Genomic DNA, 10,337 nt, shown 5'->3' with positions numbered 1-10,337 from the left:
GCACAAGTGAATCAACAAGCTACTTTGCGTCTGGCTAGGAAAACCTTGAGGTCCAACCAGTTGGATTAAGATAAACCACCTTATAAGAAACAGATTACAGCCACTGCGATGCAGGCATGCAGCTGCAGTGGCGGACATGGTCCCAAAACTTTTTCTTTGAAAGAATCATGGTCCAAAAACTTAGCATTCAGCTTTATTTATTGTATGTAATTCTGAAAATTAAATGTGAAATAAGAGAAAGCAAAAGTCGTATCGTTTATTTCCCTCCCCACCTCCCTTATCTCCCGCGCTCTGCTCTTCCCAGTTCCCACCATCGCCTCCACCTCCACCTCCACCTCCACCTCCACCATGGCTGGCGTGGGCATCACCTCCCCTCCGGCGCCACACGCCTTGGCGCCAGCCGCATCTCCTTCCGCCTCCTCATACTCCACGCCAGGCCTCCGCCGTCTCCGCCTCTCTACCCGACTCGCCGCCGCCGGGGCGTCGTTCCGCGCGCGGCGGTGCGCCGCCGCTGCCGACGGTGGGGCCGCGGCCTCGGAGGGCGCCTCTGCGGTGGCGGACCCCGACGCGGGCACAGACGTTGCCGGAGGCGCCGCAACCTCCACGCGGCCGCCCTATTCTATCATCTCCGCGGATAACGTGCAGAAGGCGATGCGCGGCCTTGGTGCGTCGGTTTCTTGCTTCATTTCACGCATTCGATTCCTTTGTGGGTATTGTTGAATGTTGATAATATGTGAATTGGGTGATGTGAAGCTGCTTAGAAATTATCAGTTTGGGGACTGGGGTGCTTTTGATGTATTTATATTTCTCTAGCAAATAGTGCGCTGCAGCGGTACTTCATGGTATTATTGGGCGCGAGTTCTTTTAACTCACGGATCATGAGTTGGGATCATATATGGAACATGATATAAGGGCAGGATAGGATTGTGATATCAGATTTGGATTAGGTTTATTGACATGTGGAGGATGAACTCGAGTCCCGAGGTGAGTTTCTAGAAGCGACAGAAAAAGAAATTCTCCCTCTTTAATATTAGGTAGGTATATAGATATAGATTAGATTAGATTGAATGGCAAACTGCTTAAGGTTTCAATTATTGTAGGATTGCATATGTAGTGGATAATTTTAGATGATGATTTAATTTAAAATTAAATGTATAGTGAGTTGCCACATGGATGGATGCATGGCTTGTTCGCCCCCTTTCAATTGGAAACCCTGCTTCCTAGTAAGTGGTAAACTGAGTGGCCCATATAATGGCATTTGAAGTTAAAGTTCCCTTGTGCAAGAAGTTAATTTAGCCACAATGTTATTCTGGTTCTGGAGGATGTTTCTGCTTTGCACACTACTGTTGTATATTTAACAATATTTCCACAAACTTGCAGCAATTACAGATGCTGATCACTATGGGAGGCTTGGAGTCACCAGGCTAGCTTCTACCGATGAGGTAGATTGAAATTTTCCACATGTGTAGTTCTTTTCTTTCTTTTAAAGGATCCCATGAGCTTTAGCATCCACTTGAGATGGAGGCCTGACCTGGCAATAAACCGGTTAAACAATCTTGACACCACTGTGCTATTGGCCTACCCCTGAAATAGTATGCATCTCATTACAATGGCATTAACAAAGTACCTGGTAGATGCAAAGACTGGCAAACTTTTGCAAATTCTAGTTGGTACTGAACAATAACAGTGTCTTGCCCCATTATGGCCAGCTTCCTACTTGCATCTGACAACCATGCTAAAGTTAGATAGTACTGTAACTAGGCTATGGTGTTATGTTCACAATGACTATATTTTGGAATATGTATAGTAGAGCACTCAATTCTAATAATGAGAATCTGTGCCAAAGAAACTTTTAGCTATATCATGATATTTGGTGAGTATTCAAGCTAAAAGCCCAACTTATACACTATGAGATTCAGTTAGCTCTGGAGTCTAAAACAACCAGATATATGCATAAACTAAGTTTGCATGGTCATCAAGTGCATTGTGTTTCGTTCACATAGCTCATAGAGACCAGAAAATTCAGAGCCTGAAATCCAGAGATTGGATTTAAAGTCAGTCTTGTACCTTTTTATACATGCAGGAACAATTTTACTTGTATATGTTGTTTTACTCTCAATCTCACTTTAAAACTTTGTGAACTGCCTTTGTTGAACACTAGTTAGTAGATACTTTCTGCTGAGTACTAAGATCCTTTAAGGTGTGTTTGGTTTGAGAATGGTCCATCATCTTCTCGCTCCTCGCTTTTTTGTTTGGTGGTAGAATAGATGGGTTGATTCTCCACCACCTCATCCCTCATAAGCTAATAACAGGATAATTCCACCAAAAGTCATGAGATGAACTCATGGTGCACCACCTCATCTAGGATGGGGTGATTCCTCAAACCAAACACCCTTAGTAACTGAGTTTGGCCTTGAAACAGGTAAAGGCTGCTTACGAGAAGAAGTGTGAAGAACTAAATAGCAAAGAACTAGAAGAAGAGGAGCTTCACAAGGAATATGACCTCATAAAGGTTCTCAGCCTAAAATAGGAGTCATAATGCCTCACTTCAATCATTTCCTGTTCTTCAATCATATATGCACCATTGTAGGAATCATTTACTATACTATCAACCGAGGAAGAACGAAGATTATATGATTGGAGCTTGTCAAGAAGTGGACAGCCTGAGCGATATGTGTGGCCATTTCAAGTTGATCCTTTGGAGATGGCACCAGATCCTCCACAGGTTTGCATCAGCTCAAAGCAAAACTGGGGTTTTATGAGGATGACTTGTCCTATTAAAAACTTTTTGAATATTCCTTTGGAAAACTTTTTTACTCAACATGCTCCATGATTTTCTTAGGAATTGTAGCTTCTAAACGTTGTACGAATGAAACTGTTATTGCAAAACAAGATAAACCGGCTATAGTTATATTTAGTAGGGCTCATGGACCCATTATTGAGTATAAAGTAACTCACTTGGTACAAATAGATTGATAAAAGAATTTATTGTCTTCAGATTGAAAGATGGAAAAAGTGGACAAATGTTACTCCCTAGTGAATTAATGATGTTGTTTTGAGAATGTCTATTGATTGTGAGGATGACACATAGGTCCAACATGTTAATGATACAGAAACAAGCAGTGGCAATTTTGAAATTGCAAATTTTCATTAGTCTGCTAGGACATTGTTTCCTTGAACTACTAACTAAGGCTAAAATTCATTTGACGTGCTGCTCTTTGTTGTGCATAACTTAACTAAAGGTGTTGCATGATTGATGAAACAGGAACCAGAAGATGAGTTTCCAACCAAGCTCGTTGGCTACTTCTTGCTGGCGTGGTTCATACTCTCTGTTGCTCTCTCAGTGACCCTCAACAAATGAGGAATTTCTCCCAAAAAGAACATGAATTGTAACCCAATAATCTCTTTGAAGCACCCCTGGTTATCCAAAAACTCAAATGTGATATACGTACTAGCCCTAGGAGGCAAGTACACATATTTATTACATTTAGATGTTCTCAGATCGGTAGTTGTGACGGGATTGGGTGATGAATCCACCCAATACAGTAACCATAATACAATAAAGAACCATGCGATCCAAAAACAACAGAGCACGCTATCCATCTGGCAATCCCAAGCCACAGGCTTAGTTGTATGCAGACATGACCTTACTCAGACATCGCTTCGGGGATGAAATTGGGTCTTTCTCTGTACAACAAAGCAAGGATGAGTATAAAGTACTTAGCAAATCCAACGTTATCCTATGGAAGGGGATATTAGTACATGAATATGGATAAATCAATGATGAGGTTTGGTTTTATTTGCCTAGAGCTATCTATTGACACATGCAAGGTTTTGTTTTGTAAACACCTCTTTGCAAAAGACATATTTTTTTTCATATATATGAGTATCTCTTAAAAGGGTTTCTCACAATTTTGCGATTATTGTTTGTCATAATTTTAAGTGTTGCTGGACACTCTGTTCCAACAAAACATGGCTGGCAACCATTCATTTCCAAAATCATACACACACTCATGTTTCCACTCATCCCAACCCAACTAGTTGTTGAAACCAAATTGTAATTCGTCCGAGACCACGGACATGGCTATCCAGATAGATTTTACACTTTATAGAGGTTGTACACTTTTTCCATAAGTAGGATACCGTAACTTGACACCATTGTGTAAGCATAGATCCATCAAAGCCATTACCCTCCATAGCGCTCATACATTTCATACAATTTCTCAAATTTCACATAGATCTCTTAGTATCTTATTGCACACCTGCCTCTAGGTTATTGTCATACCAACTAAGGAGATTTAGACTAAGCCTTGTCACATACAAGATTGAGTGGTTGTACGTTAGAATGAGTTAGACAAGATAAATCATCAACTCAATCCTTAATCGAGACAAGACGAATACCTTCAAGCTTAACCACAAAAGGTAGAAGCCACAACTCCAAGGCACCCACAAAGGGACCGATTCGTCCCATCTCTAGGGTAATCACCATCTCTAATTTGTTCATTAACTCTTTCACAATCCCACACAATGCAACTAACACGGTTTTACTTTGCAAATTATTGTATTTAAGAAAGACAGTATGTGGGTTGTAAGGAAAATGGACCCTTGGCCCATTTACTTTGGATTTTGGTGTTTGATGATCAACACAACCGAATTGGACTAATGAAGTTGCAAGTGATTGTTTTGTAGTTCAATAGGATGCAAGACATGACTTAGACGAAGGCGATGTGATGATCCGATGATCAACACCATAAGCAAGACCACAGGAGCACAAGAGAAGACCCAAGATATCAAGCAAAGTCCAAGCATGAAGATAGGAACCAAGCCGTACGCAAGATTGCGAAGAAACGAGCTTACATAAGCGACCGGACGCTGGACCGGACGCTGGCGGCAAACCGACCGGACGCAGGAATGCAGCGTCCGATCGATTACAGAAAGGTTCCAGAGCGGCAAAATTGTGACCAGACGCGTCCGGTGGCATGTGATCGGACGCTGGCAGCATCCAATCAGTTGACCGCGGCTTCAATGGTCGGGACGACCGGACGCGTCCGGTCAGGACGTGATCAGCGTCCGGTCAGTAGCAGAAAAGCGGGATTTCGACCCCAACGGCTACTTTCTCAATGGGGCTTATAAATAGACCCCCCAACCAGCCATTTGAGAAGAGTGGAGCTGAGGAAACATATCAAGGGTGTTGATACACCATTTTAGTGATCTCCACATGCATAGTGCTTAGTGATTCATTAGGTGATTAGCGTAGGTGTTTTACGAAGTGCTTAGGTTGATTAGACCACCGCTTATGTGCTTGCTCTAGGTTTAGGCCTAGTGTTTAGTGAGGTTTGCATACCTCTTACCACTCGATGCTTGCGCACACCATTGTTGTACACCGGAGGGGCTTGTAGTCTTGCGAGATCACACCAACCGTGTTTGTGGTGTGGCCGCCACCGTGTACTGGAGGGAACGAGGCCCGCGGTGTTTCGGCCAGAAGCTTGATAGTGAAGACGGCGGGGAGCATCCGGGAGAGGCTTGCCGGAAGGCACGTCGGAGACCCACTTGCGCGTGGGGAAGGCCCGAGGCTATCCACGGAATTACCCGACCAGGAGCTTGGCCCTTGCGAGGGATTCCTTGCGAGGGGCTCCAACAAGGACTAGGGGGAAGCTTGTGCGCTTCTCGATACCTTGGTAAAAATACCGGAGCCATCGACGGGAGTTTGCATATCTCTACCTTGCTCTTTAGCTTGCGTATTTACATTGATTGTATTACTCCTTTTGCGGTAGAGATAGCAACACACTAGCAAAACCGTAGTTGCACATTTAGATAGTTTATCTTTTGCATATGTTTTGCTAAGATTAGAAAAAGAGGCCATAGTTTAGAGTTAGATTTTTAAGTTGCCTAATTCACCCCCCCCCCTCTTAGGCATCTCGGTCTCCTACAAGTGGTATCGGAGCCGGTTGGCTCAATTTGGACCTTTGGCTTAACCGCCATTGAGCCGACGCCATTTAGAGTGGTTGGGATGGATACCTCTAGGCCTCCACACTTTGATGGCACTAACTTCCCCTATTATAAAGCTAGAATGGCTTGCTACCTTGAGGCAGTTGACTTGGGAGTTTGGAGAGTCACTCGTGACGGGATGAAACCCATTAAGAATCACGATAAACCCACGAAGAGTGAAGAAAAGGAAATTCATTTCAATGCTAGAGCTAAAAATTGCTTGTTTGAATCATTTAGTATGGATGTGTTTAACCAAGTGTTCACTTTAAATACGGCACATGAAATTTGGTTAAAACTTCAAGAGCTCCATGACGGCACATCAAATGGCCGTGAGCAAAAACATTATCTAGCTAAACAAAATTATGATTCCTTTACAATGAATAATGATGAGCTTGTTCGTGATATGTATTCTCGTTTGAATCTAATTATCAATGAGCTCCATTCAATAGGACTAACAAAGCTAGATGATGCGGACATCATGAGGAAGATCATCTCCGTGCTACCACAAAAGAAATATGCAAGCATCATCACCATCCTTCACAACATGAAGGACTTGAGCACCATGACCCCGGGCATAGTCATTGGCAAGATAGTGGTATTTGAAATGTCACGTAAGATGGGTCAAGAAGAAGCCTCTTCATCAAGCAAAGGCAAAGCTCTCACATGTAGTGAGAAAAAGAAGATGAAGGGCAAGCAAGTTAAGACAAGCTCAAGCTCAAGCTCCTCAAGTGAAGATGAAGAAGAAGATGAGGATGATGATGATGATGATGATGATGAATCAAGTGATGATGATCAATCTTCCTCCACCTCCGACCTTGATGAAGAATCAATCAAACTTATCAACAAGGTGGAGAAGATGATCCAAAGGCTCAATGTCAAGGGTGTGCCCATCCAAATCCAAGATCTCATTTTAACCAATCAAAGAAATGAGCAAAGAAAGAGAGGATGCTATGGATGCGGCGAGTTGGGGCACTTTGTGGAAGTTTGTCTAAACAAGCCCACACCCAAGACAAAGAAGAAGGCATGCAAGAACCAAGCCCTCACATCAATAAAGTCATGGGATGATTCTTCAAGTGAAGAAGAACACCATCATAAGAGGAGAGGGTGCAAGCAATCATCATCAAGCTCTTCTCGTATGTGCCTTATGGCATGAGGTAACGAAAGCTCATCCTCTAGTGAGAGTGATAGTGATGATGAAATGCCCTCTTATGATGAAATTGTGCAACAAAATCTTAATTATGCTAAAGTTTGCACTAGTCAACAAAAGAAGCTCAAAAAATTAAAAGAAAAGCTAGATAGTTCACAAAAAGCATACAAAACTTTGCTTGAACAATATGAGAACTTTGCTAATCTCAATGTTGAACTATCTACTAAAATTGAGCAACTTAAGGCTAGTGCAACAACAAATGCATGCACAATCAATGATGAGCAACTTGTATAGAAAAATGAAAAATTAAAAGAAAAGTTAGCTAGCTCACAAAATGCTTATAAAAGTTTGCTTGCTAAAATGGAAACCATGTGCAAACATTGTGATGAGCTAACTAATAAAGTTGCTAATCTTGAATCCATTAGTACAACCTCCACCAAGACATCTAAAAAGAAAAGTTCTATCTTCAACATGTCTAAAAAGGATGCCTCTACTTCTTGTAATGATTTATGTTTAGACTCATCTTTGTGCAACCAAGTTTGTGTTGAGAAAGTTGTTGTAGATATATGCACACAAACGGTTGCAAAGGAGAATGAGCAACTCAAGCAAGAAGTAGCTCGCCTCACCAAGGACTTGACTCAAGTAAAAGGCAAGGCGAAGCAAGCCCAACTTCATCAAGATAACACCATCAAGGGAGTGAAGAAGCTTGATGAAGGACAAACCGTGGTTTGCTATGTGTGCCACAAGGTAGGTCACAAGTCCTATGAGTGCAAGGTAAAAAATGGGGGAGGAGCAAAGAAGAAAGAGAAGAAGCAAACAAGCAAGCTCTCCAACACCTACACCAACAAGGTGGACAAGAAGACCTCCACACCATACTTGTTAAAGAAGAAGAAAAATGACAAGGTGGTGGCCATCAAGGTGAACAAGCAAGCCATCATTGGGGTCAAATGCTTTTGGGTGCCAAAGGAAATAATTTCCAACATGAATAGCACCAAAAAGGTTTGGATCCTGAAAGGGAAGTGAGAAGTCCAATGGACAAACGGGGAATTTGGAGACTTGACAAAGTATGGGTGCATTTCATGGGGTGCATCATGATGGACAAAATCATTGCCAAGTGGGTTAGTGAATACTATGGACCCAAATTCTCCATCCCATGTTAGGTAACTAGATTCAATTTCCTTCAAGTAGTATCAATTTGCATTTCCTACAAAGTGGTATTTCTTACAAATTGGTATCTTTAAGCATCTAGTTACTTTTCATGCCTATGTTTGCATTTGCATGCTTATATCTTTTGTCATGCATACACTAGGTATATCTTATGGTAGGCTTGCTCGGTTTCATTCTTAACCCTTGGAGCAAACCTACATGGTTTAAAATTGTTTAGGAGCACGGCATATAGCTTGTCTTTTGATTGTTCATCTAATATGTGCCAAAGTCCAAATTGTAGATAATCTCTCCCGAATATCATCTTCGAAAATGATTCTCACATTCATAAGATGTCATCTTTCAAGTAGTATTATTGATTCTAAAATCAATGTGCATGACTTCTACAAGTATCCCACACTTGTGTGCACAAATTTAAGGGGAGGTTACTCTACAAGTTGGATGCTTTGAGACTAACACCTTTTCAAGCTTATCATGTGTATAGTAGTCTCATTGCAAGGAAAATGGAGTCCCCGGAGTTAAGCATCATACTTCAAATATCCACCACCTATTGCAAGTGGTAGAAATCAAATTGGTTTCCACATATGGTATTTCTAAACCAATATCATCATGTTGATTTTATTTTTTATATCTATATGCTTTCTTCATGCATTTTATAGATTAAATTCCCTTGAGCAATAATTTGCCAATTATGCATATTCTTTGCCTTCTACTATATGTATGCATATATTTAGGGGGAGCTTAATCTATATAATGTGAGAGTCAAATTTTGTGACATATTCCACTCTACACACAAAGGATTACAAAGTTTGACCCTCCCTTGTGTTACTAATGTCTTTCTTTTTGGTGTTTGATTCCAAAGGGGGAGAATTTAGAGGACCAAAAGCAAGCTTTAATTTGTTGGGCCATAAGCTAGATCATAATAATTTACAAGTGGTAATGGTCTGAGAAAGGGAGGATAGTGGATTATGGATTAGTCTATGTAATGAGGAGAATTTGTAGGAAGCAAGGCTTAAATCCATAATGTCACATGGGGACATTTGCAAAGGGCAAAATATGTTTTTATGTAGTATCTTTTAGTCTTACAAGTAGTATCTTTTAGCATCATATAACCTTGCCCCTTGCATTGCATCCTAGCAAGTAGATAGATTTTAAATTGCAAATTTTTATTATTTGCTTGCTTTGGTCGTGTTGTCATCAATCACCAAAAAGGGGGAGATTGTAAGAAAAATGGACCCTTGGCCCATTTACTTTGGATTTTGTTGTTTGATGATCAACACAACCGAATTGGACTAATGAAGTTGCAAGTGATTGTTTTGTAGTTCAATAGGATGCAAGACATGACTTGGACGAAGGTGATGTGATGATCCGATGATCAACACCATAAGCAAGACCATAGGAGCACAAGAGAAGACCCAAGATATCAAGCAAAGCCCAAACACGAAGATAGGAACCAAGCCGTACGCAAGACCACGAAGAAACAAGCTTACATAAGCGACCGGACGCTGGCGGCAAACCGACCGGGCGCAGGAATGCAGCGTCTGATCGATTACAGAAAGGTTCTAGAGCGGCAAAATTGCGATTGGACGCATGCGGTGGCATGTGACCGGACACTGGCAGCATCCGATCAGTTGACTGTGGCTTCAACGGTCGGGACGACCGGACGTGTCCGGTCAGGATGTGATCAGCGTCCGTTCAGTAGCAGAAAAGCGGGATTTCGACCCCAACGGCTACTTTCTCAGTGGGGCTTATAAATAGACCCCCAACCGGACATTTGAGAAAAGTGGAGCTAAGGAAACATATCAAGGGTGTTGATACACCATTTTAGTGATCTCCACATGCATAGTGCTTAGTGATTCATTAGGTGATTAGCGTAGGTGCTTTGCGAAGTGCTTAGGTTGATTAGACCACCGCTTATGTGCTTGCTCTAGGTTTAGGCCTAGTGTTTAGTGAGGTTTGCATACCTCTTACCACTCGATGCTTGCGTGCACCATTGTTCTACACTGGAGGGGCTTGTAGTCTTGCGAGATCACACCAA

The 10,337-nt window shown here is 41.9% G+C and overlaps 1 protein-coding gene across 1 annotated transcript; it reads left to right on the top strand.

The window, feature by feature from the left end:
• Positions 1-272: 272 nt before the first annotated feature.
• Positions 273-3,484, top strand: LOC136504824 (NAD(P)H-quinone oxidoreductase subunit U, chloroplastic-like). Its single transcript, XM_066499847.1, has 5 exons — positions 273-664; positions 1,381-1,442; positions 2,423-2,512; positions 2,591-2,725; positions 3,266-3,484. Exons 1-5 carry the CDS (start codon positions 349-351, stop codon positions 3,359-3,361), a joined length of 699 nt encoding a protein of 232 aa, XP_066355944.1. The 5' UTR covers positions 273-348; the 3' UTR covers positions 3,362-3,484.
• The last annotated feature ends 6,853 nt before the right edge of the window (positions 3,485-10,337 follow it).

Source organism: Miscanthus floridulus, chromosome 14 (genome assembly GCF_019320115.1).
Source record: "Miscanthus floridulus cultivar M001 chromosome 14, ASM1932011v1, whole genome shotgun sequence".
NCBI lineage: Eukaryota > Viridiplantae > Streptophyta > Magnoliopsida > Poales > Poaceae > Miscanthus > Miscanthus floridulus.
The sequence above is the reverse complement of the archived record's forward strand: the minus strand, read 5'-3'. Positions and strand labels throughout refer to the sequence as shown.